This window comes from Ursus americanus, chromosome 18 (assembly GCF_024610735.1).
Source record: "Ursus americanus isolate L20-20 chromosome 18, mUrsAme1.1.p, whole genome shotgun sequence".
Classification (NCBI taxonomy): Eukaryota; Metazoa; Chordata; class Mammalia; order Carnivora; family Ursidae; genus Ursus; species Ursus americanus.
This window is the reverse complement of record NC_142144.1, coordinates 22,376,851-22,403,397: the sequence shown is the minus strand read 5'-3', so window position 1 is coordinate 22,403,397 and position 26,547 is coordinate 22,376,851. Positions and strand designations below refer to the sequence as shown.

Genomic DNA, 26,547 nt, shown 5'->3' with positions numbered 1-26,547 from the left:
CCGAAGCTGGTAGTTCTATTTCCCGGTGCCGTTCACATATGCTATTCTGAGGGTGAAATGTGGCTTCTTAGCTCCTCCACCCTCTAGAAGGCTCACATGGCTCACCTGAGTCCGGGGTCACCTGACACATCCACCTGCCAGTTTTCTTTCCCGTAAGTCACTTGGCAGCACTATAAGTCCCTCACACATGATCAGGACCAAACCTTGTGTTTGCTCGTAGGAAGCAGTGAGTTCTTTCTGACTGGAATGAAGAGTTCTTACTTGCTTGCTAAGGAGAAGACCTACAAACAAAACGGGGCAGTTGGGACGTATGTGCAGTGATACAGTAGACACATGGCCGTATTGAGCATGAAGGATGGAAGAGAGAGAAGACAGAGGAGCCAAGGGGAGCTACGCCTATAGTTTCCAGGAGGAGCTTTTGCCAACCCCCGAGAAAAACATCACTGCCATTCCAAACAGATTCAGTTTCCCCGCCCTGGAGTAGCGGTGGTCCCTGGAGTCTCCCCAGCGCATTTCCAGCTTAAATATTCCCACTTTATAAAAAAAACTGTAGGCAGGACCGGAAGGAGGCCGCTGGCTCCTGGATCCGCCGCCAGGGCATGGTGTGGGGGGAGTGGCAGTATTCAGTGACCTATTCACGTGCCTGAGCTGCCCCTCTCTCCTGCTGGAAACAAGGTGACGGCTCAGAGAATGACAGAAGATGGGAAATTAAATCCGGACTGTCTTTTGGATAGTTACCCACAAGTCACTGCATCGGGGATCTTAAGTCACCTGCGGACGTTCTACTCCTTTCACAGTTGGTGAAAAAGTCAATACCAAGGAACTGGAAAAAGTCCCTTTTCTTGAGAAGTGATCCCCAAATGGCCATCCTTATTACCAGCTCAGACTTTGAGCAGAGGCCACCCGCGTGCCACATCCTTGCTCTGTGTGAAGTGGTCACCGAGTGTCTCCATGCTCAAGGCTTCAGCCAGGCCCCACTGACTAAGGGACCCCTCGGCGAATTTGGGGGGTAGGGAGATTGCCATCTCCACCCTCCCCCCCTTTCCCCCCTTCCCCTGGCTGTTTACCAGCCCTCACAGGACCCTTGTCAGAATTAGAAAAAGGCACCTTTTTTCAGCTGCCCGATGCCCCACTGCCCCTGCCACGCTGTGAGGGGACTGGGGGGACCCCATTCAACCCTGTCCACCCCCTCCACCTGCTGCTTCTGTGCCGTGCATGCAACACACAGCCAGATGCAACAGTCCTGTTCCTGCTGCGGGTTTCTCTTATCTAGAAATGTTTTCTTATGTGGAAGTGTCTCCTTATCTGGGCCTGATGCCATCCCTGGTCCATCATGTAACACACGATGGGCTGATGAATCAGTGTCCTAAAAGGTTCCTTGATGCCTTGTAAAGGAAGGGTATTGAGGCAAAAGTGCGTTTCTGGCCAGTTGTTCCCTGAGCCTCAGAAGATGCTGGGTTCTTGAGTCAGTGACGCTCTTGAACGGGCTGGTGGATGTGCTTTCCCTTTCTCGCGGAAGAGATGCCAGCCCACATCCGAATTACAGCCTCCTCTAGGCGTTCAGCCCCAGCCCCGCTTCTAGCATAGGGTCTACTCTTGGTGGGTTTTCTACTCTCTCTTACCCCAAAAATAGTCACTGAGAAGTCTTTCAGTCATTGCTGCCTGTCTTGGAATAAGAGAAGGCCTCCCCTGTTCTCCTGGGTTAAGTCAAAGCTGGGGGCTAGCATTTACTGCTTTTCTAAGAATTCCTCACACACATTCCCCCCCAAACTAAGAAACCCCATGGTCCTTACTCTCGGTGAGTGGATGAGGGAGGCCGACACCACAGGCTCCATGGGAAGCTTATAGCCACAATCGAGGATGTTTCGTGCTGCCCAGATTTTTCCTGATACCTGTGGGAGCACAAAGAGAATTCTTCAGACCCCAGTCATCAGCCTGGTCATTACAGAACTGTAGTTTTTAGCGCTACACGTTAGAAGCAGTTAATGACCACAGACCTATGACCCCGCCTACCCAGTCCATGGATGCCAGTGGCAAGACCGGGAAATGCCTCCAGTGTCCTGAGCTGTGTAAACGCAAGGTCATTACCATTACCATAATTCCGGAGGGGGCGGCCCAAAGTCCATTCTTCTGTGCCATTTCCCCTAGCTGCCCATTTTGTTCTGAGCATTTCTTGCAGAGACTTTTAGTTTCCTACGGGAACTAAAGGGTCGTTTTAGTTCCTACATGGTCACCCTACTGTCAGGAACTTATCACGGCCCCCAAAACAGTGACAAGGACGGCTGTGTGCCCTCCCTAGGCAGTGCCATCCACAGCTCGGCTTCTCAGAACCTGCCCCCACAAACCTTGCATCCAAATCATGTCCTGCCTGTGCTTAGGACCCTCTTTTTGTGGGACAGTGGGCTACAAGACTGATGTGGGGCTCAAAGGAACTACAGGAAGAGAAGAGGCTGGCTGGCTAGATTCTAGCAAATCCAAAATGGCCATCAGAGACCTTGCTGGTGGGCAGCTGGTTGCATACAGGGGATGGGAAGACTCTTGTTAATTCAAAGCACAGAGAATGGAAGCAACGAATCTTGAATTAACAAAGTATGGCTTATCTGATATTTTTATTAATGAATAGCAGGGTATCTACGTGCTCCAAAAGATACAGATTTTTAAATAAACTAATATCAGATGAAGCGAGTCTGGCGTGGGTGTGTGGTCTCCCAATGTTACTTCCCCTCCCGCCCACCCCCAGCGTGGTGCCGGTTTCCTGCTGGGGGGTGTTGTGCGAGTGTGTCTCTGCTGTGTACTAACCCTGCTCTTTTCCCTCTCTGCCAGTACACCTCTAAGTTACTGTCTTGCAAGGTGACTTCCGAGGTACTTTTCCACTTGTTTGTCTTGGTGTTCCTGCATGCCTGGCCCAGGTGCATGCTCTTGTGGCTTTGCCATTTCCTGATGTGTTCAAGGAGGCAGGCAAGGAAGCAGCTCGTCTCTGTGTTTCTTTCTTCCAGCCTTTTTGGAACTGGGGACTTCCTGGAAATGTTGGGGTACATGCAACAGGGCTCCCCGCTGCTGTGCTTTGCTGTGCTGTGTGGTGGGGCTGGAGAAGACCTTGCCCTGCTCATGGATCTGGAAAGTGTTCGCATTCAAGTTTCTTCAGGCACTAAGAGCAAAGATACTCTGGTTCTGGTTAGAAAACAGTACAGCTCAAGAGGACTGAGCCGTTGATTCCGACCAGTCCTTTGTTTCCCAATAACACAGATCCGGAGAACTCCACTCCATAGCTTCAGAAGAAGTTGTTCAAAAGTGAACCATCCCACTGCCCATTCCCCTCCCCGCCCCCATCTTTAAACCTGTTTTTTGTTTGGGTTTTTTGTTGTTGGGTTTTTTTGGAAGCTCCTTAATTTAAGCATTGAATTTCCCAAAGTCTCCTCCTTTCTTCTACAGTTTCCTTATACACAGATTTCACAATTATCTGTGCTATGAAAAGGCACAGTGTTTTTTCATTTTCCCCTGATTTTTAAATATTTTTCCTTTTATTCTCCCATGGGAAAACACAATGTTTTTAAATTTTTTCTTTAGCATTTTATTATTTTTTAAAAGAATTATTTCAAATATACAGAACTGTCAGGAGAATCATTCATTCAGTTAACAATTTATTGAGGACCTAATATACACGCTAGGCACTCTTTGAGGTTCCAGAAATAGAGCAGTAGACAAAACAAAGTCCCCAATATCATGGAGTTGGCATTCAAATGTTCCAATAATAAGAGATAATAAAACAATAAAGCCCACCCATCCAGCTTTGACCATTCTTATCATTTCATAATGTTTGCTTAATATTTTAAAATTATTAATATTGACAACAGATATTAATATCAACAATATTAATTTTGCAAATACCATTCAAGCCCCCTTGTTACTTCTCCCCAGTCCCCATTTCTCTCTTTCCTGAGAGGTAACTTTTCTTAAGTTTGCTGTTAATCATTTCTGTGCATGTTTTTATATTTATATTTCCTATGTTTGTCTACATGGATAACATCTTGGTGTTGCATGCCTTAAAACTTGCTAGAAACAATATCATGTTGTAACATCCTCTGCTCCTTACTTTATTCTGTCTACATTGTTTTTGAATGTGTCCATGTTGTAACTGATGGCCCCAGCTCATTCATCATAACTGCTGTATCGTATCCCACTGAATGAATTTATCACTGTTTATTTATCCTCCTATTGAGGGAAGTGTTGGTTGTTTCTCTTCATTTGTTTCCTTTTTTGCAATTACAAACAATGCTTCAGTGAGTGTTATGATATGTATCTCTTTGCATAACCTCTGGAAGAATTTCTCTCTATATCTAGGAGGGGAAGTACTGGTTAGAGGGCTGTTACATCCTCGCATTCATTACATACTGCAAATTATTCTTCAGAATGGTTGTGCTAACTTACAGCACAATATGTTTTTAAAAATCTCCCTCTCTTGCATAATAATTAGTACCAGAGATGGGAGCTGTTGATTATCAGTAACTTTCTTTCAGAAGATAAGAGTATTCTTTCATAAGATATAAAAGGAGTAATGAAATATAAAAGATATATCATTCCATGTACCCTCCTCAGTGACTAATTGTGGTTCTCATCTAGGCAATGGCAGTAGAAGAATTAGGCCCTAGGCCTTATTCCCTTTGAATTCACATAATTAAGAATAATGAAAATTCAGTCAAATATGTCCAAGGAAGATAAAACTGGGCCCGGTCTATCTTCAATTAAAGAGGACTTAGGAAGACAAAATATTAATGTAGATGGAGTGACTGACATTACTGAACCCCTCTACCTTCTGTTACCCAGCCCCCAAATAGAATTGTCTGTTGATTTCTATGCAAAGATGAGTGATTTGCTTGAATTCCCCAAACACAAGGGAGAGAAAATTAATATTAGAGGGTTGTTCAAAGAGAATAGATTTTTTTTTCCCCTCCCACTAGACCTAAATCTGAATTGGGGAAAATGATAAGACCTTAAATCAGATTTTTCTATTATTATTTTTATTTATTTATTTATTTTTAATTTTATTTTTTTTATGTTTTCCCCTCTCCATTCCTATAGAGAGTATTATCGCTCTTTCTGTTGCTTCCTCCAGCAGACTCCTTATGGGCACTGGGCTGCAGTGTAGCACGGTGGCCTGAGGCATCAGCTCCACACCCAAAATTCTGGGTGCAAACCTCAGCTCTCCCCCCACCCCCAAGCTGCGTAACATTGGTCGACTTAACCTCCCCGTGCTTCAGTTTCTTCCTATGGGAAATGTGAGTAATAATAGTATGTATCCCGTAGAACAGTCGTGAGGATCAAAACAGTAAGTGGTTCATAGTATGTGTGATGTGTTTACTATTACTAGAGCCCTGAAGGCAAGTGCTTTTTTTTTTCTGCCCAGAAAAGAAAGGAATGGACTTTAGGAAGTAAAGTTAATATGCAGGAACTAAAGTATCAAAGCTCTAGATTTGCTCGAGATTTATAGACACACACACACACACACACACACACACACACACACACAGTACTGAAATCTGAATTAATTATGGAACAGGTGCTCATGTAGATACCTTCTCCAAGAGCTTGGCCTTTGACTCTTCAAAAGGCCATTGTAGGATGCCTTCACCCCTGAGCTAGTCCTAGACCAGAAGCCTTGTACTACCCAGAGCCAGTGCTCCTTGTAAAAATGCCTTATGTCTGAATACGATTTCATCGTTTACAAATCCCCTTCAAATAATGATGGAAATCATTATTGTCTGAAAACTTGCAGAGCACTGGGAGCTATGCTGTACGTACATTGCCTCATCTATTCCTCAGGCCAGCTGACTGGGAGTTTTATGACTCCCATTTCACACATAAGACAACTGAGGCCCAGGGGTAAGGGACTTTTCTAAGGTCACACAGTCACTAGGATTTAAATCTAGACTTGCCTGGACTTCAGAGTCAGCACTGTCTCTGGAGAAAGCCTGCGACCCGGGGCAGGTGCTGCCTCCATCTTGGCAGATGAAAGTAAGTTGAGACATGAGACGCCATGAACAACACCGTGTTCCAGACGGAACTGGAAAGAATGTCAGGACTTCCTGTTCCAGTCTAGTGCCGTTTCTCAGTACCATGTTACCACGCACTGACCTTCTAGACGAATCCTCCACTTAACCATACCAGACTTGAAGCATTCTTTGCCCCTACTGGTTCCTTATTCTTAGATATTGAATAAGTGACCACGGTTTGCTTACACACATGACACTATGACACGGCTTCTGTGCTTAATGATGAACATTCATTTAAGAGACATGGCTGAGTGCATCCTCCATGTTAGGTCCAGCTAGCCCCGCTGGGGGAACTGGGGAAGGCTTCCCAGAGGAAAGCACACGGATGGTCTGGGAAGTCCATCCATTTGTCAAAGGTCAAAGAAGCAGGTTGAGATGGACCCCCAGACCGTGCATCTACCCGGAACGTGCCTGTGCCTTGGTTCCCAATACTACCTGCAACCTGCATCTCCTTGCTTCTCTGGAGCTGCTCGCATCTCCGTCCCTTGCCAAAATGATTGTTCTTAGAATAAGCAAAGCCTTCACTGCAGTTTGGATCATCAGTCAGTGTTGGCTCTGCTAGACTTTTCTTTAATATCAGAACTTGCACGTCCTAAGCGAATGCCACTGTAATTTAATTGGTTGGCATGCGTGGGCTTGCTTGTGGTGCAGTGTCATGGAATTGAGCCATTTCTCCTATGTCGGCAACCTGAATGTCATCTATCTGGATCTCATCTCGATCAAACCAAAGCTGGAATAGACCGGCTGAAGTTTTCCCTCTGCAGTCCACAGACTATTCTAGTGAACTGGAGGGAGGGAGGCCTTACCCCTACGGTGGTGAGCCTACCTGTCCTTGATATTGTCACCTTGCATTTCATTTATTGGCACTGGGGCCCTGATGTTGCATCATCATGCTCAGATTGCTTTTTATTGGGCTGGGAAGCTATTTTTCTTTCCACTTAGTTTCTCTTAGTTTAGTTATACCAAAGTAGACCTTTATGATATAACTATGATCATAGCTTATGTATGCCCACAAAGCTTGATGGATTGAATCCCACACTGGTCCAGTTGTTTGGGATTATTTTCTTGTTTACAAAGAGACTAAGACAGTCAATAGCTGTCTACTGGTCCAGTTGTTTGGGATTATTTGCTTGTTTACAAAGAGACTAAGATAGTCAACAGCTGTGCTGTCCAATATGGTAGTCACAAGGTCTGTGAGGATACTAAAATTAATTAAAATTAAATATTTAGCTTCTCAGCCACACCAGCCTTATTCCAAGTGCTCCATAGCCATGTAGCTTAGTGGCTGCCATATTGATGACACAGATACAGAACATTTCCATCAGACAGCACTGATCAGATAACATGTGGAGACCTACTATGTTATCAAAACACTTAATGCAGAGTCAAGTCTAATTCAAAAACATGTGCAAACTTGTGATGAGCACTGGATGTTATATGTACGTGATGAATCACTAAATTCTGCTCCTGAAACCAATATGACACTAGTTAACTCACTATAATTCAAATAAAACTTTGGAAGAAAAAAAAAAAACGTGCAAAACATTTCAGGGAAATTAAATCTTTCTACATTGAAAACTATGGGTCAAATAGCAAATGAAATTTGAAATGAATATGAAATGAATGCATATCCAGAGCCTCCCACCCTACTTTATTTACCACGTCCCTTCTACCTCCCGGCCATACCAGACACTGTTACCTTCCCTTTCTTGGATGCTGCTGAGAGGGAAAGGACAGAAGAAATGGAGAAGCTGGTTTGTGTACATAGTGAACGTCCATGAACTCTGATTCTTTTTTTTTTTTCCTTCTCTCTTCAGGTCCTTGAGGCCACACGGGTTAATCGAAGAAAAAGCGCCCTGGCCTTGCGCTGGGAGGCAGGGATCTATGCCAACCAGGAGGAAGAGGACAATGAATAACAAGCTTCCTTCCACCCAGGAAGCTTCTTTGGTGCTTGGGTTACCAAGAAACCAAGAAATCCACCCATCGAAGCATTTTAATGGAATATTTATTAAAGTGCGAACGAACTCCGCAATCCTTATGTAGACCAGAAGCTGCAATGACCAACGGTGAAAAATAAAGTGAAAAGAAGCCCACCCATCAAACTCTGTAAGCACCCAGGAGTCAAAAGAGAAAGGATTTTTTTTGAGGCTCAAAGAATCACCTGGATTTGGACCAACCCTTGGATCCAAAAGGACAAAGCAGTAACAAGCAAATCAACATGGCTGCTACAGGCAGAACTGAGACCAGCCTCGCTGGGTGATGAGGACTAACATTGGTAACAGGGCCGTTTAGAGCAGCAGAGCCCATGCTGGTGCGATCTACCGGGCGCAGGATACTCCGTGCACCGGCCTCCCACCCTCACTCACGGCATCAGAGGTGCTGGGAGAACTCCGTGTGCTCCAGCAGCCGTAAAATGAAATGCAAGTTTCTCTGTATTTGCCCGGAAGAGGCAATTAGGATTCCATTTCTCTTACATTTAATTGTTTTTAATTGGGAGCAATCAATGATCAATGATGGCAATACATAAAATCCACATTTTTAAGACAATGTTTCTTCATGTTGCAGACACAATCTATTCTACGTGAAGGGGTTGAGAAAGAGGGAGGAAGCCAAACCAAATGGATTATTTTAGCTTTAGGATCTCGTCTGCTTATCGTATTGACTAATTTGCTGTTTATGAGAACACGTTTTCACAATTATGTTTCTTCATATGAAAACTATATTTAGTGGGCAACAACTATTTTTATGATGGGATGGGGGAGTATATCCATGTATAAAATCTGTACACATTCAACAGCTTGACTCACGATGGTAGGGATATTTTTAGAGTGGCAATAATTGAAAAAGGGCAAACTCTGCCTTAGAGAGGTGGAGGACAGGAAATAGGTGTTTATAACTATATTTTGTATTATAAAGTGGACCTAGGCAGGAAGGATGATAGATTATTTTGGATCAATCAGAAAGGAAACATTAAAGAAAAGGTCATGGAGGTAGACAGAGAAACAGGGAGGGAGAAAGTAGGAAAATGAGGAAGTAAGAGATACTATTTTTGCTGAACAACCAGCATTTTTCAGGATGATAAAGAGAAAAATATAGAATAGAAATTTAAGTGCAGGCTTGGAATCAGCTACAAATCCTAAAGATTGTGTGTGTGTGCGTGTGTGTGTGTGCACGTGTGTGTGTGTGTGTGTGTGTGTGCGCACACGCACTGGCACACGTGCCTTTGTGTGTTTGGGTAAAGTGTGTGTACAAGGATTAAAATTCCAGAATGATCATGGGACAAGGGTGTACAGTTATTTCCTCCAAGCTGTTTGCCAGCGTCTGGAGCGAGTGAGAATTTCTTTTTTATGAAAAGGGATATATAGAGGCACCGACCTGATTCAGTATTTGTAATATTAAATTGACCTAACCTGGTATTTGCATGAGTCACAACTGAAAAGTTTTGAGCAGTTTTGTAATTTGACGTTTAGAAAAGTACCATATTTATTCTCATGCTTTGTATTCATAGCTTAGTACACGATAGAGGATGCCAGCTTTACTCTCTGTCATTTAAAGCAATATGATAAGGGTATTCAATAATTGGGTGCCCTGAATTTCTGGATGAGAAACATTTTTAATTCTGACCATGAGAAAAAACCTGACCAGCGTTTTTTTTTTTCTATTTGTTTTAAAACTATGTTTTTTTTAAAAAAGCAATAATTAAGCCAGACCTCACTAAAATTCCTTTTTGTTTTTTATATTGTTACGTCATAAGCGCTAATAGGTTACTCTCACAAGTAGCAATATCACAACACTTTGTATGTAGATGTTAGGCACATTCGCTTTGCTTCTTTTAATAGACTAGTGTTGACTTTAGGGGGGAAGGTTTATTCACAGACAAGCAGTGGGCATAAAGTGAAAATCCAACTGTAAGATAACTCACAAGGATCCTTTAACACTGCCAAGGGAACCTGCCATTTGAAGCCAAACTCTGGAGATGGGTCGTGAGCACCATCTTTACATGGTTTATTCTCCTGAATATTCTGAAGGGATAATCAGCAAAATGTACCGGCCACTGGGGACCCAAAACAAGTGAGATGCCAGCTGCAAGGAATTCATTTTCAAGTGGGGGAGGCTGGCATGGAGACAGACATGCCCAGGAAAATGAGGTCTGTGTTAGACGGGAAGTCCTGGCGGGTGAAATGGGAGGACCCAGGAAGGCTGCTTTGCCTGAGGATTTCCAGCCTTCCCACAGCAGGCACGTGACCCACAGCAGGCACGTGACCCACAGCTGGGACGAGAGCTTCGTGTGGCCCCCGGGGCACAGTGGTAGTTGGCTGGTGAGCGCATGGCTTTATGAGTGCCACCAAAAACGGAACATGCTCATGTTTTCTGGACTGGCTGCGTCTGGTAGTGATACAGACACGATAGAGACAAACACCATCTTTCAGAAGAGGAAACAGCCCTCAGGACCTACCTGCAGGTTTTTGTTCTGTTTTGAAGGAAGCCATGGACCCACCCACCCTACACCTACATTTGAAAAAGGAGAATTTGCAGCTGATTGGAAAGCTTAGGAGGTCACACAATTCTTGGAATCGCTTTAGTGGCAGACCAACTGGCCGTTGACTACAGTTGATTGAACCAGAAGCATGAATTGCATCGCGCAGAGTTCCAAAGCCAAGTCCCTTGGTCCATGCCCCGTGTGTAGATAAGGCAACAAATGCAGTTTCCGTGACCCTCCCACGGTCACAAAGCTGCTTAACTCTGGCCCCTACATCTCCAACATTTGCTTGTTCCCTCTGCTGCCGTCTGATGACTGCTATTTCTGTGCTCCACTCACTTCCGATCCTATTAAAATGTAAATTACAGTTCCCTTGGAAGAGCCAGATTTTCTCTGTGCTCTTGAGTTTTTTACTCATTCAGAAAACATTGGGCTTTGTACATAGCACTGTGCTAGGCTCTGGGATCCCAAATGAACCCCTTTCACCTTCTGAAGATGCAACAGACCCCTGGAGGAGAGTCATTCCTGCTTAATCCATCAAGAGGAAGAGGCTTGTCAAAAAAAAAAAAAAAAAAAGGGCCTCTGATGCTCGTCCCTGCCCCCAAATAGCACGCAAGCTTGTTAATCTCAACTGTAACAAATGTTTAGATTCTGTAGATGTTAAAAGCTTTCCTGAAAGTGTTCCTTTCCACAGTGTTTATAGATGTTCACTTTCCTCGGGAGCTGATTAACTACTGACATGCCTTGGCTTTCTCATCCAGAAATTATGGAAACAGGGTCTGTCAGTGGTAGGAGGCTGGGCTGTGTTCTACTTGGATGACACAATGCAGTTTCCTTGCCTCTTTACGCCTCTGCATGCTGCCCACCCTAGACAACGACATAGAAGCAGTATATAGACCAGTGTCCACATATATACACAACGCACACGTATAAAGTGTAACAAGAAACACTAAAACAGTGTTGACTCTTGTCTCTGAAGACAAACATTTTTCCAGTGAAAAACAATGGATGTAATTAAACTATGTATTGAAAAAAAATAGCCTAAGTGTTTAGAGATGGTGACTATATCCAGTTTTAGTGACAGAACCAATTTCCTGAATTTTAAGCATTCAGTGAGTGAGCCTGCCAATTTTGATTTCGTGTCGCCCTTTACCCAAACGACTTTTTTTTCTTTTGTTTGAGGAGGAGGAGGAGGAGGGAGGGGAAAGCAGCAATACTGTGTTTGAAAATCATACTCTGTATCTGCTCTCCTGTGTATCTTAACCACTGAAATGTTATTATCCTGCTTCGGTTTTATAGTCATTGTGAGGCATTCAATGCAAGTATACAATTATTTTCTCATTAAAACCCAGTGTGTGCTGTGTTTTTATAAACGATGGCTGCTTGTTTGACTGGGGGTGGGGAGAGGTCAGAAGCCGGTTCTGCCACACAGTGACAGGCCCGCGCCCTTGACCTTGACTTCTGTACTTCTGTTCCTAGCTGGTGGGGCACCACGGTAACACACTGTCCCAATGCCCCTTTTTGTGATGCTGTCTCCAGCTGCCCTGGCTGGAGCCTAGAAACCTCTGATGGGACCCTAGAAATGGTACGGGTGCCTCTGGATGAGGTTGGTAGACCCCCAAAGTCAAGGGCATGGCTGGGCAAACAGCAGGACAAATGGTAAAACTCAAACTTCATGTGTGTCTCTTGGGTTCTAATTTTTTTTTTCAAAGATTTTATTTATTTATTTGACAGAGAGAGACAGCCAGCGAGAGAGGGAACACAAGCAGGGGGAGTGGGAGAGGAAGAGGCAGGCTCCCAGCGGAGGAGCCTGATGTGGGGCTCAATCCCAGAACGCCAGGATCACACCCTGAGCCAAAGGCAGACACTTAACGACTGAGCCACCCAGGCGCCCCACTTGGGTTCTAATTTTTTTTTTTAAGATTTTATTTATTTATTTGACAGAGATAGCGACAGCCAGCGAGAGAGGGAACACAAGCAGGGGGAGTGGGAGAGGAAGAAGCAGGCTCATAGCGGAGGAGCCTGATGTGGGGCTTGATCCCATAATGCCGGGATCACGCCCTGAGCCGAAGGCAGACGCTTAACCACTGTGCCACCCAGGCGCCCCTTGGGTTCTAATTTTTATTATTGCATTCCCAGCACCTGTATTTGGCTCCGCTCTGAAGAATGGAGACTTTCAGACTTTAAAGAGCATATGAAGATGGTAGGTTCATTAGGAAACTTCCTCCGCAAATTGCCTCCTGCCCTCCCATCTTCTCCCTAACCGCCAGCTGCTCCTGGAGTGGCCAGCCGCTCTGTTCCCTCCCCGGCCCCTCACAATTACATGTGCCCCAGACCTTCTGTCTCCCGCTCCTCCCCTTCCTCCCCCCCCCCCCCCCCCCGCCGCACCACCCCACCACTCTCCCTGGGGTCTCTTCCTCCATCTCTCCCTGAGTATGTGACTTCTAACAATCTTCTGGGACAGTGGAGTTGTGATCAGCTGTGGATTCAGTGTCCTGGTCCTCTCTGCATCTGTCACTACTAACATCTGGGGGTGCTGAGCAAATACAGGGGTGTCAGGGTACATAGGAGCACTCAGAATGGGACACAGAGCCTAGGATAGTCAGGGTAGAAGGTATCTTCAGGGATTCTCACTGAGGAGGCTCTTACCAAAACCAGTGGGAGGCATTAAAACGTGTAGACAGCACGTACGCAGGTTTTTTCCTCTGACCGAGACCTCCCATCCTTTCCCCAGGATCATCTCCCCTGTAGTTATCGGTGTCAAAGAGATAGTCATTGGGGGGCACATGAGGCCATGAAGTTACTTCGGAGCATTGCCACAAAAAAGTGTGGTGACTGTCCCTCCCTACACAGAACTCAGGCAAAGTTCAGAATTGGGCTGCTGGGAACACAGAGACCAGCTGGGGACTCAAAGGGAGACCTAAGAAAGGGAAGAAGAAAGGGGGGTGATCAGAAGGGGGAATGGAGCATGAGAGACTATGGACTCTGGGAAACAAACTGAGGGCCTCAGAGGGGAGGGGGCGGGGGAATGGGATAGACCGGTGATGGGTAGTAAGGAGGGCACGTATTGCATGGTGCACTGGGTGTTATATGCAACTAATGAATCATCGAACTTTACATCAGAAACCAGGGATGTACTGTATGGTGATCAGCATAATAAAAAATATTATTATAAAAAATAAAATCTTACTATAAAAAAAAACTCATAAAGGTACAAGATGACACAAAGGCAAAGAACAGGGCCTCCGAAAATCCCCGGAGATGGCGCACTAGCAGTTTCACAATGTTGCCCAAGCATTCAGATGTTTTCTTTCAGAGAAAGAAGAATGTTTGCATAATAAAGATTTTTAAAATTTCTGCCATGTTATAGTATTCTCAGTGTCTGTTAACCTTGACGGGAGAATTATCTGGATGCTTTGTTCTCAGTTCACAGGTGGTGGGCTCTGGACACTTGGAATGGATGTGCGGGTACCCCAGCAAATAAAATTACAAATCTCTCCCCTGTTTGGTTGTTCTCCGGCCACCCATTTAGACTAAATTCTGTGTCTGCCGTGGTCTTGGGCTCGTAGCATCCACGGGCCTCTGGGGAGCGCGGCTTCCCATGCTTAAGCAAGCGTCTCTGTCACCTGGGCCTCATTAAACACAGCGTTGGGCTTCGTACCCCGGGCTTCTGATTCAGTAGGTCTAGGGTATGTGGCCTAAGAATTTTCTGACTCGGCCCCCAGAGATGCTGCTGCTGCTGCTGGTCCAGGAACCTCAGTTCGAGAACCACTGATCTGGAGTAAGTAGTGAATAGGGTCTGGGCATTCCACTTAACGTTTGAAAACTAGGGAATGGATGCGTGATTGATAAGCTGCAGATACAGTCACGTGAGGGCCTGGGGTGTTTTGAATATTTGTTGGGGGCTTCTGTGTGTTTGCCCAGCACACCAACTCAACGCTTTGTGGGTCTCGGCAAAGCAGAGCTTCAATTCCATTCAGACTCCAGAGAGGGTCCCCCTCGAAGGGGCGGAAGAAATGTAAAGAGAGCATAATATCTTATATATGTTCAGACTCTGATTTCCGGGTCAGATCAAGGGATTCCTTTGACCTTTGGACGAAGTTTGTATTGTGCGGGGTGACAGCAACATCAGGACCCGTAAGTTTTCTTGACTCACATGGTTGCGTGATTTGGGATACGAAATAAGAGGTAACCCTTATTTGGTCTAGAGCAGCGCTTCTCCATTCTGACTCCATCTGACTCACCTGGAGAGCTTTCAAGTTTGGATTCGGTTGGTCTGGGCTGGCGCCCAGGCCTGCCTACAGATTCAAGGCATCCAGGAGACCCCTGGGCAGCAAGCCTGGAGCATCGCTGCCCATGCCCCGGCTCCTAACCTGGCCGCACCGCACGTCGGAGCACCAGGTGTTTGTCTCCAAGATCCTGGCGCTTGGGTCTCACCCCCAGATATTCTGATGTGTTTCGTCTTCACTGGGCTCAGACACGGCTATGAACGTGGGCAGGGCTTAGCAGCTCCCCAGGTGTTTCTAACGGGCAGCCAAGGTTGAGAATCGCTAGTCTAGTGGAGAAATGTGTTTGCCTCATGGCCTGACTATTCAGAAAGTTCTTGGGGGCAACCTCAAAACGAAATGAGGAAAAGGCCTTGAAGGGCTGAACTGACCCTCTCACGGGTCCCCGGAGACAGAGGGCAGTGTTGGTGGCTGAGGGAGGGGCTTTGCAAAGGGGCGTTGTGACTCCTCTGAGGTCTCAGCTCTCCTCCCTCCAGCCCTCCGGCTGACAGCGGGCCCCGCTCTTCAAACTTTTGGGTAAACTGAGGAATGCAAAACTACGAGGGAGGCCTGTTCTAGCCTCTAATAGCTGCACAATGAGAAAGAGCCCGGATGGAAAACCCAAATATGTCACGGGGTTATTTCTGGGAGATGAAGCCATGGTCATTCTGTTTGTCTTTATGAGCGTTCGCTGATTTCTGTGGTGTAACTCTTCCTACAGCGGCTGATGGCAAAATGCCAACGGTTTAACAAGTGGTTCACAAGATCCCTGAATATTGAATCGTTGGTGGAGATCAGAAAACACACAGGGTAACCTAGAGGTCTGGAGCTAAAGCCCCATTAAGAGAGCTGTCATTCACCTGAATGGTTCCTCGGAACCAGTCACGGCAGGTAGCAATCAGGGGCTCGGGATTGTGGCCACTTCTTCGGATGGTCGTGATTAGTCCCAGAGAGCAAAACCGTCCAGCCTAGGTCTAGTTGCCCACTCCTGTTGCCAGGGGCTGCGGCAGGGGAAGGGGGAGGAGGGGAGGCTGGGAAGACCACGTATGTGACATCGAAGAGCCTGTGTTGAGGATGATGTCCCTGGATATACAGTATTTCCGTTGTTAGCGTCAGTGTCTCTCCGACAAGCCTCTGGGATCAGACAGGGACCTCAGACTTGGGGCCCACCACTTTTTCAGCGGAACCTTTGACCATTTGCTTATTCTAGATTGGATTTCTGACTTCTGGAGTTGCTGTGGGGAATGAATAGAAATAGTTGGTACAGAGGTGCTCAGAGCTTACTCCTGGAAAGCCCTGCCTTCAGTCCGCAAGTGCTTAGTGTCAAACACAGCGCATATAAGAACAAATGAAAACGAGGGTTGTTGGGATCGTTTTCACTGGGATTGGGGGAGTTCTAAGCATCGGGAATATGGGGACACAGCTGCTCCAAAGTCAGGCACTGTGTCCACGCCTGCCTGTTCAAAAGGGCCGTTCTTGAAGGTCCTGCGCTCTCTTGGCATGCTTTCAATTTTTCCCCTTAGTGTAGGACCCATATAATTGTGTTCTTCTGGGCAAGAGAGAGAGAGATCCAAGTGAAAAGATGTTTAGTAGAGCCAGAAATATTCCAGAACTCATCAGTGGAAGGTCAAACGGTGCTAGGAACTTGCCAGGAGACACTGAGGAAAGAACGTCCCTGGATGAACAGGAGGGCTCCACGATCACCTCATTGATAACGGGAAGAGTGGAGTTTCCCACTTCTTTGGGTTCACCTTTGCCTGCAAGCATGAAGGGCGGCCACTAGGTGGCAATGGTCTCTAGGGTGAAAGCCGCTTCCCCAGCCAAGAGCCTTCCCTGGGGAGTCAGGACATTTCCCACTCTTAACACAAGACAGAATCCTTTGAGATCTTACATATAGTGGCACCCAAACCACCAAAATGTTTGGAAACCACCACGTGTGCAATCCTATGTGCAGGTCAAACGTGGCCCTTTACTTGCACTTACTATTTCAGTGGAAACTGACCGTTGCCAGCAGATGGCAGCAGACATCTATCCGCGGCCCCGTCTTCACCAGGCTAGTGCTGAGCGCTGTATGTGGGTTATTTCCCGGCATTCTTTTTTTTTCTTTTAATAATAATTTTTTTTATTATGTTAGTCACCATACAGTACATCCCTAGTTTTTGATGTAAAGTTCCATGATTCCTTAGTTGCATATAACACACAGTGCACCATGCAATACGTGCCCTCCTTAATACCCATCACCAGCCTATCCCATTCCCCCACCCCCTTCCCCTGCTAAGTGAAATAAGTCAAGCAGAGAAAGACAATTATCATATGGTTTCACTCATCTATGGAACATAAGAAGCGGAAAGATCGGTAGGAGAAGAAAGAGATAAAGAAAGGAGGGGTAATCAGAAGGGGGAATGAAGCATGAGAGACTATGGACTCTGGGAAACAAACCGGCATTCTTACAATACCCCTTTGAGGTACAAGCTAGTCGTATCGTCTCCATCTTACAAATGAGGAAACACACTCAGGGAGTTTGAATAACTTGGTACCCGTGACAAGACCAGGGGTGAAAGGAGGTTCAAATCCAGGCACTCTGGCCCAGAGCCTGTGTTCCTACCTCCCCAACTTCCCTTCTCATCGACCTGATTCAACAGCAAACAAACCTCCCGTCTTGGTCCTGGGCCAGCTCCGCTTTCTCCCAGACCAGTAGAGCCTGCCTTTAGAACAGACCAGTGCCAAGAGGGGGGCTGGAAATTGGGTGTGTACCTCGAAGTCGGGGCTACGGGTGGGGCACTGACCGTCGGCTAAAAGCCGCCATTGTCACTAAGAGTCAACACATGCTGAAATTCTGGTTCTTTCCAACTAGGCATGTGGTGTGCTCTCCTAATGATCACAAGTGCCTACTGAGTCGTGCAGATGTCCTGCTGGGCCATAGAAATGGTCTCCAGCTCTCTCGCCTACGGCATGTTTTCCTTGGCTCCTCCTGTTCACCTGTACACACACACACACACACACACACGCACAATATACAGGGTCACTCCAATTCTAGATGTCTGCTTCTGGACAGGGCAGGGTAAAGCTAGACTGCCAACAAAGAGACCCAAGAATTATTTCAGTGTCTGAAAGAACAGAGTTTATTTCTCTCTCACATTACAGTCTAAGGGGAGCATTCAGGGTCTGAGGGCAGATTTATTTAAGCTGGCATCTTTTTCATCCTGTTCCTCCACCACCCCCAGGACCTGTGGTCATGGGCATGGTCCAGCTTTAGGAAACGGTAAGATGCAGCCAAGCCATTTACTGAAAACATAGGTGTGCCCGTTCCCTGGATCCTCAGTGGCCGTGGCTTCCCTGCATTGAGACAGTAGACTGGCTTCTAGAGATTAGGAAACTATTTCTAGAATTTCCATTACACCACAGAAGCTGGCAAGGGAACAACCCAAATGCAGCCTAAAGGAAAAAGCTGTTAAAAATGTGATTAGGGTTGTGAATCCTCTCCCAGCCCATAGTCCACATCTAGCTTATCCTTTTCCAGAGTTATAACAGCACACGCTATGGGAAGACGAATATTTACAAGGACAGATGAGAGGAACAGAGAACTAGAAAGTCCTCTGACAAATCAGCATCTCCCTTGTCTTTTAACACGAAGAATAACGCTTGCCTGCTAGTGCCACAGAGATACCACTGCGGAGCCTGTGGGGTTTTGACCACTGAAGGCTGGCCACGTAGCTGCCTGTGCCTAGAGGACCAGCTCACTCTAAGAGACGCCCAGCACAAGTAGACTGGGGGTTCCTGGGGGTTCCTAGTGCTCGGGCTCCTTGCAGGTACACTGGTAGTGAGGTGGGACCTGGGTGACTCAGCAAGGGGAAGACCAAGAAGACTGTCCCCTAGAGTGCCTGACCCCTTCCGATGTGTGTCTCTCTCTTGCGTTGCACCCTTTCCCTGGGACAAGTCTGTCTGAGCGTAAAATGTTCGAATCCTGCGAGTCCTTTCAGCAGCAGGGCATTTGAAGTAATGAGTGTGTAATTCACACGCATTACCTTTTCGATGCACCTTCAGAGTCTATTCTTAATGTCACCTAAACCGTCTGCTTGCTCAGCGCGGTTGGTCCTCGGCAAGCAGTCTGGTGACCTGGAAAGGGAAAGGCTCATGACTGGGGGAATAATGAGGGCTCTCGGTTGTAACTCTCTGGGCTCCATAAATATGACCAAAGAGAGTTCAGGTGCTCTGCCCAACCTGTGTGTGAGACGTAAAAGCACGGAGCACAAAGCATCTCCCACAGGGAATCAGTCACCTGCAGGGAAGAGGGAGGGGACACTACAGAGCAGCTCTCCCAGAAGGAAAGCAGGTGTGATAAGAGAGGAGCACCAGGACAGAGCCGTGTGGATGAGACAGAGGGATGCAGTCAGAGATGGCGAGAGGGAACCAGAGGGTTTGCTGGGTAAGCATACATGACCTTAAAGAAATTACAATTTATTGAGGTGAAATTCACATAACATAAAATTGATCATTTTTAAGGTGAACAAGTTAGGACCATTCCCAGTGTCGTCTACCACCATCTCTGTCTAGTTCCAAAACACTTTCGTCATCCCCAACAGAAACCTCAGCATCATTAAACAGTCACTCGTCAGTACCTCCCAGCCCCCGGCAACTACTCCTCTAACGTGCTCTCTCTATGGATTTGCCTATTCTGGACATTTCGTGTAGATGAAATCATATGATATGTGACCTTTTGTATCTGGCTTCTGTCACTTAGCATAATGGTTCCGAGGTTCGTCCTGGTGATAGCATGTGTCAGAACTTCTTGCCGTTCTAAGGCTGAGCAGTACTGCCATGGTGTGGACAGACCACAGTCTGTCTATCCATCCGCCCACTGATAGCCAGTTGAGCTGCTCCCACATTCGGCTCCCGTGAGGAACAGGCGGAGACATGTACTTACATGAGGCCCCGCTTTCGGTTCTTTGGGGCGCATATGTAGGAGTGGGGTTGAGGAGTCCTTTGAAAATCCGATGTAATTCCATCCATCACTTTCAACCTTGCCCATGTCAGGAGTTGGGGATCAGCAGAGGGTCGTTGGAGAGAAAGTCGAGTGAGTTCAGAGGCCCACCCCCACAGAGGGCGCCAGGGCGGCTGGCTCTCCTCAAGGGGGGAGAAAGGGATTTCAGGGGTCCTCAGCCACTTGTTATACGTTCTCTGGAGCTCGGGAAATGGGGAATCAGCTGGGGACACACCAGAGCCCTAGCAGAGGCTCCAGGTTGTAGCTGTCGGCTTCGTAACAGCGTAGCCAAGAGAGCTGGCCGTGAGCATTAGACCTCCTCGCTGGAAACTGTGGGCACGAAGCACGGGGCCGCTGTCCAGTGGGGCAGAGATGCGCGGCTCGTTCAAGAGGTGTGAGGTTTCCTTAGACCCTACTGTACAGGGGGCTGCCCAGAGAGGGGAGGGAACGACAGTGGAGAGAAGCTGGAGGCTCACCCCTGCACGCAGAGAGCCACGGGCGAGTCCCAAGCAGCCCGTTGGAGCAGGGGTTCCTCCTCCCTCCCCTGTTAGAGGAAGATCCCGTGATGAGAGAGTGGGTCTCCACAACCAAGAAAGAGGAAGTGTTGGCTCTAATTCCTTCCCACCCATCTCATGGTGGTATTAGCCAAGGAAGGTCTTACCTCACCTCCCTCCCTCCCTCCCTTCCTCCCAGCCACTACCCCCTCCCAGCCCTGCAGAGGACAGAAACCTCTCCAAGGAATTTAGGACCAGAACAAGAAGCTCCAGGTAGGTGAGCACCAACCAAGCTCCCCCCCTTCCCGTTGTGGACAGAGCTGCGGAGGAAGAAGTTTTCCCTTGGAATGAAAGCAGAAATCTTTTTCTTCTTAAAATTGCACTGGACAGACTGCATTAAGTTCTGAACTGAAACGGTGTTTTGTGACTTAGTGACCAGAGCGCTTCCCATTTCTGTGAGTGATGAGAAACGTGACAGGCCCAGCCATGAATTTCATCCATGACCATGGATTTTGTTTTTAGTCAAACCAAATAACATATTAAAATGCGAGGGAACAGAACCAGAGCTGTTAGGTAAGGTTTGGTGTTGGCATTCTAATTCTTCGGGCTTCTGGTCATTGTTACCATAGGATAAATCTGGAGTGGGGCGTGGTGTTAAGAACTGGGGTGGCCAAGATTCTTCAGGTTCATTGTGCTGAGTGTTGCCTAAAAAGTGAATTTCCTACTTCGTCTTCCCCCCCTGTTTCTGGCTCACCCCCGCTCATGGTTTATCATTCAGATTTATGATTATAGCCCATGGGTCGTGCCTGTTCCACATGTTTGAGCTTTATTCACCCTCCTGAAGAACAAAGCATGTGACATTTGTATGTCTCGGTCTCGTTTGTCGCAGTGCAGGGCCCGGTAGGCAGAAGCCGCTCCATACCTGGAAAAGGTGTGTTCTCTCTCCGTCAGTGACCATCCCTCGCCAACCCACTACAGCAGCCTGGACCCGGCAAGCAAGCGCGCTCTGGGCTCCTCGGCCATGGGCAAGGGGCCCGTGGGAACAAAGGGGAGGGGGCTCTGTTCCCTTCCTACAGGGCTTCCAGGGGCCACTTTTCTTCCCTGTCCCCTCCTTCTCCTCTTCAGCAGAGGCTACCAGGACTGCCCTTCTTTGGACCAGAGTAGGAAAATGGGACCAAAAGTCAGTAAGCAAACTTGTCATAGTGGCCCGGTCTCTCCAAAACCCGTAAGCGATTCTCCAACGTCTCTAGGCAAGTGCTTGGAACCCTGACGGCATCTTTTTTGCCTCAGTCTAGAAGGGGAAATCTACCAAATGTGCTGCATGCATACCAGTCACACATGAAGCCGGGAGACAGGCTGTGTCATGACCTATGAGACCGCATCAGAATCCCCTGGAGGACTTGGTAAGACGCACCGCGGGGACTCACCCCCAGAGTGCCTGGGTCAGCAGGTCTGGGTGAGGCCAGATGATTCTCATTTCTGACCTGTGCCCAGTGAAGCTAATGCTGCTGGTCTTCGGACCACGGAGCAAGGTGCTCGGCTAGGGGACCCCTGGTGACCCCAATTGCTCCAAAGTTAATCACTCTGAAATTTTTTAAGTGTCTTTAAAACACTCTGAAAATAACTCTTGGCCCACCCTCCTCCTCCCTAGAGAAATACCGCAGAGAGTGTTCCAGGGCGCATTTTGCCCAAACTGCCGCTGGCCCTTGCGTGGACGTGTTCCTCACTGTGATCACGGAGTTCGTGCTGGTCTGCGGATGGCTTCTAGTTCATCTCAAGAAGATCCTGAAATTACAGAACCCTGCAGCCAGAAGTGACCAGTGTTTCTGGTTCCATGTACGGAGAAGGGCACACAGGTGGGCCCCTGAGGCAGTCCAAAGTGTCCTCTCCCCACATAACTCTACCCCAGCACAGCAGTTGGGCCTGCCTGTCAGTGGGAGGATCAGTGATCCTTCTGGTCAACTTTCTTTTTTAGAGAGCCCCAGACGCAGGGGGCAGGGGCTTCCCACCCACAAAGCTGGTGTGATACAATAGGCGTGGGTTATAGAACAGCCCCCATCTCTGCTCCCCTATAGAACAGCCCCCATCCCTGCTCCCCCATAGAACAGCCCCCATTCCTGCCCCACCATAGAATAGTCCCCCACCCCTGCTCCCCCATAGAACAGCCCCCACCCCTGCTCCCCCATAGAACAGCCCCCACCCCTGCTCCCCCATAGAACAGCCCCCATTCCTGCTCCCTCATAGAATAGTCCCCCACCCCTGCTCCCCCATAGAACAGCCCCATCCCTGCTCCCCTATAGAACAGCCCCCATCCCTGATCCCCTGTAGAACAGCCCCCATCCCTGCTCCCCATAGAATAGTCCCCCACCCCTGCTCCCCCATAGAATAGTCCCCCACCCCTGCTCCCGCATAGAACAGCCCCCATTCCTGCTCCCCCATAGAATAGTCCCCCACCCCTGCTCCCCCATAGAACAGCCCCCACCCCTGCTCCCCCATAGAACAGCCCCCACCCCTGCTCCCCTATAGAACAGCTCCCACCCCTGCTCCCCCATAGAACAGCCCCCACCCCTGCTCCCCCATAGAACAGCCCCATCCCTACTCCCCTATAGAACAGCCCCCATCCCTGCTCCCCCTCCTTAGGAAGTCAAGTATAAGAAGTGTGGGACCCAAAAGAGAAGGGACATGAAGATTCTTACAAGTGCTGTGCTTTGCCCCACAGGCACGCCTCTGTCCCTTGAGAAACTATGAGCCTCTGGTTTGCAATCCATGTGGTCCTAAGGTAGTGGGTCTGAATGCTGACCACATGTTAGAAACACCAGGGGGAGCTTTCAAAAAGTGCCCCTGCTCAAAACCAGCTGGTCTAGACAGGCATCTATAAAAAAAAATGAGGGGGTGAGAATTTAACAAAGAGAAATGAAAGCAAATGCCACCAAAGGACATGTACAGAGAACAATACTAGCTCTATTCATGATGGCAAAAAAATGGAAACAAGACAATGGGAAAATATGGTTGGTTACTGCGAAGAGGCTGAAAGGAACTTTCTAGAATGCTGGGAATGTTTATCTTGATCTATGCTGTGTGTGTATATATATATCTCTATCTGTGAAAATAAGTATATATATTTATATGTGTAAATATAAATATATATATATTTCTTTAAGATATACACTGAAGATTAGCACACTGCCCACATTATTCATGTTCTATGCCTTGATTAAAAAGTAAAATATAGAATATCAATGCTCTGGCCCTAGTCCAGAGATTCTAATTTAGTTGGACATTCTCCAAGTCCCCTGATGATTCTCTTGTGCAGTCAGGGTTGCGAAGCCCTGTCTTCACGAACAGGGCCAACCCAGGTGTGCGCCTAAGGCTGGAGGGGCGAAAGGGGGCCCCCAGCTCACACGTGGGCCATCTCACCAGGGTTTGTCACAGCGAGTACTTGTTTGAGTCTCCTTTGCACACACACCCTTTCGGGACCGGAGGTGGTCCTCAGCTGGTCAAGGGTCTTCCCATCGATTTTCCCAGCATGTGGTAGAGCTCAGCAGAGAGGACCTTGGGATCTGGGGCACCGTCTCCCCTAGTCCTCAGGTTGTGAGTGTGGCCACATGTACTGTGGGCAGAACCTTAAAAGGAGCGAGCAAGGGTCTGGCATTGGGGGAAATCTGGCATATGGAACCTGAGACGGGCAGAGGCAGGTACCCACGGCTGGGGTGGCAGTGGGGCTGGGCTCTGTCAGAACCCTCCAACCAAGAGAGCCCCACGCTTCTTGTGAAGGGGAGCAGCTCCTGCAGTGGGACCGTATTTGCTGACCTAGGTCTCGTATTGATGCTGAGGACCAGCTCGGACTGAAACACACTTCAAGTTTGGGTTGGCAGAAGGTGTCACCAGCACCTTTTCCCTTCCTTCTTCCATTTCATGGCCAAGGCTGAGAGGCTGGCATGCTGCCCAGCCTTGGTGATGATCTTGGACTTGGGGAATTCAGGGGGTGGATTAAAACAGCCAGGTGGTAGAGTCATCAATGAACAGACAAAGGGGAAATTAAAAGGATTAAAAATACATAGTGGGTGTATTGTCTTTCTGGACAGAAGTGAAGGGGAAGTCTTAATGTAACGGCCACAAACCCAGAGCCAAGAACTAAAATGAAATGTTCAGTCCTTTGAATACTGTTTCTAGGAAGCGTATTGCTCATTAGCTGTGGAAGAAACAATCCCAGCAGTAAGAAAAAAAAACCAACTTCAAGAATTTCTGTGCAGATGGAAAACGTTGATGGTGGGGCAGTTGGGTCTTTCTAAACAATAAGGAAGAGACCTAAAGGAATGTTCGTGCCCAGTAGGGATAACCAATGCCTCGAAGGCTGGGCCAGGGTTAGAGGTTAAGAAGCAGAGTATTTGGAAAAAGTCATAAGGTTCTCTCTGGCCTCCAGGTAGAAGCATCAATTTCACCACCAACGGTTTTCAAGTCCAAAGCATTTCAAGAGGATTTCCTAGCGATGGTGGTATAGAAATAAACGAAGGGAAGGAATCAGAAGGAAGCAGTTTAACATAGTTGTGTTAAAAGGTAAACCGAGGCATAGTAAACATTTAAAGAGTTTATATGAGCAAAAACCTGTTCAGATCAGTTAGCCCCAAACTAAAGGTGGTTGGAGGTGTCCCACCAGCAGGAGCTCAGGGAGAGATTTTACGCAGCAGACACGGAAGCAAAGTGAGAAAATTGCTGATTGGCCATAGCCCAACACCGAGTTGCTTGTGTGTGACTGGTTGTCCTTAGGTCTCAATTTCGTGACCTCGAGGCATTACAGCGGGATGTGGTTTGCTTCTCTGGCAGCGGTGGTCCCAGCGCACAGGTGTGGAGAAGGCTTCTGCCCGTGCACACAGGCCTCGGTGGGGCCAGCAGAGAGCTGAGGAGCCTGGGGCACCCGGTAAAGAGAGTGGACCTCTGATGCATGGGGGTGGGAGGGCTGGAGCTAGGGGATGGAGTCCCTCATCTGCAGGAGCCTGTGGGGCCCCCACCTGTCCACTCCAAGCCCACAGACCATGAGCTAGGTCACTGTAGATGGCCAAGGGAAGAGAGACCCAAAAGGCACCACAGCCAATCCCAGAAAGAGCCGTCTGTGCCCTCTCTGTGCCTTCCACCCTGACACCAAACGGCCGTACGCTCAGAAAGACAGAGGTCTGTATGAACAAGGAGACCATGCCCCCCAGCGCTGGCCTTAAGCATATGTGCTGCCTGGCTGTGCTGGGGCAGGGAGGGAGGTTGATGGGGTCTAACTTGAGTGTGAGATAAGAACTGGGATGAAAAGTTAGGGAATCAGACTGAGGTGCCATGAGGGGAGGCTGCCTCCTAGCGGGGATGTAGCAGAATTGCCAGCTAATGCCAAGGACCCTCCTGTCCCCCCTGCTCCTGCCCCAGGAGCTACTGTCACTTCATGTCTGACTCAGCCAAGGTCATGTCTCCCAATGGCTGTGCTGAGACTAGAGCCTGTCATCAGCAGCCACGTCAGGGTGTCCTCGCTTTGGTGGGAAGGCTAGGAGACCCAGTGCAGGACTCACAATGTGAGCTGGTTGGTTTCTAGTTCCCGAGAACCTTCCTCTGCTAGCACTGTGGTGAGTGTGGGAAGAGGTTAGCTCCAGTCCTGCCCAGCACAGAAGAGAGAAAATCAGAGCTGTGGGTGGTGTGACAGCCCAGACTAAGGTGAGCCCTTTGCCCAAACAGATGTGCCAGCCGATGGGTTGGTAGAAGTGTGAGTATGATTGAGCAACGGAGGGATGGTTCTGGTCTAATGTTCTTGGCAGAAGCAGCCTTGTGGAGAAAGGAAGGATTCCAAACCAGCCCTGCTCTTGCCCTCTCTCCCTTTAAGCTCTCTGTGGGCAACACTTGATCCTCAGCCCCACCCCCAGCATGAGAACAACTCAGTCCCAGGGAAGACCAGGCCCCACTGGGGCAAAGGCACAACCTCTTTAGGTCCGCCTTGTTGGCGGGCAGGCAGCTGGCTGGGACCTGAACTTGCTGACACTGGCCTGGCCTGTTCCTGGTTGAAAACTTTTCCCATGCGGGCATTGCCTCTTGGACTCTGGCCTTTTAGATGTATGTATGCATGTATGTGTGTGTTTGTTTGTTTGTTTGTTTGTTTGTTTGTTTGTTTGTTAGAGAGGGCACAGGGGAGGGGCAGAGAGAGAGAGAGAGAGAGAATCTTAAGCAGACTCCCCACTGCGCGTGGAGCCCAACACAGGACTTGATCTCACAACCCTGAGATCATGACCTAAGCTGAAATCAAGAG

At 48.0% G+C, this 26,547-nt stretch overlaps 1 protein-coding gene across 9 annotated transcripts in view; it reads left to right on the top strand.

The window, feature by feature from the left end:
- Window positions 1-11,877, top strand: part of PALM2AKAP2 (PALM2 and AKAP2 fusion) — a 325,838-nt gene extending 313,961 nt beyond the window's left edge. For 8 of the 9 annotated variants that reach the window (XM_087869487.1, XM_045814778.2, XM_087869488.1 and 5 more), the window contains one exon: window positions 7,868-11,877. In XM_087869487.1, the coding sequence (XP_087725613.1) occupies window positions 7,868-7,875 (8 nt within the window). In that variant the 3' untranslated portion in view covers window positions 7,876-11,877. Of the gene's footprint in view, window positions 1-220; window positions 7,585-7,867 lie in introns of those variants that run through there. The other variant, XM_045814779.2, reaches the window with a different exon arrangement.
- The last annotated feature ends 14,670 nt before the right edge of the window (window positions 11,878-26,547 follow it).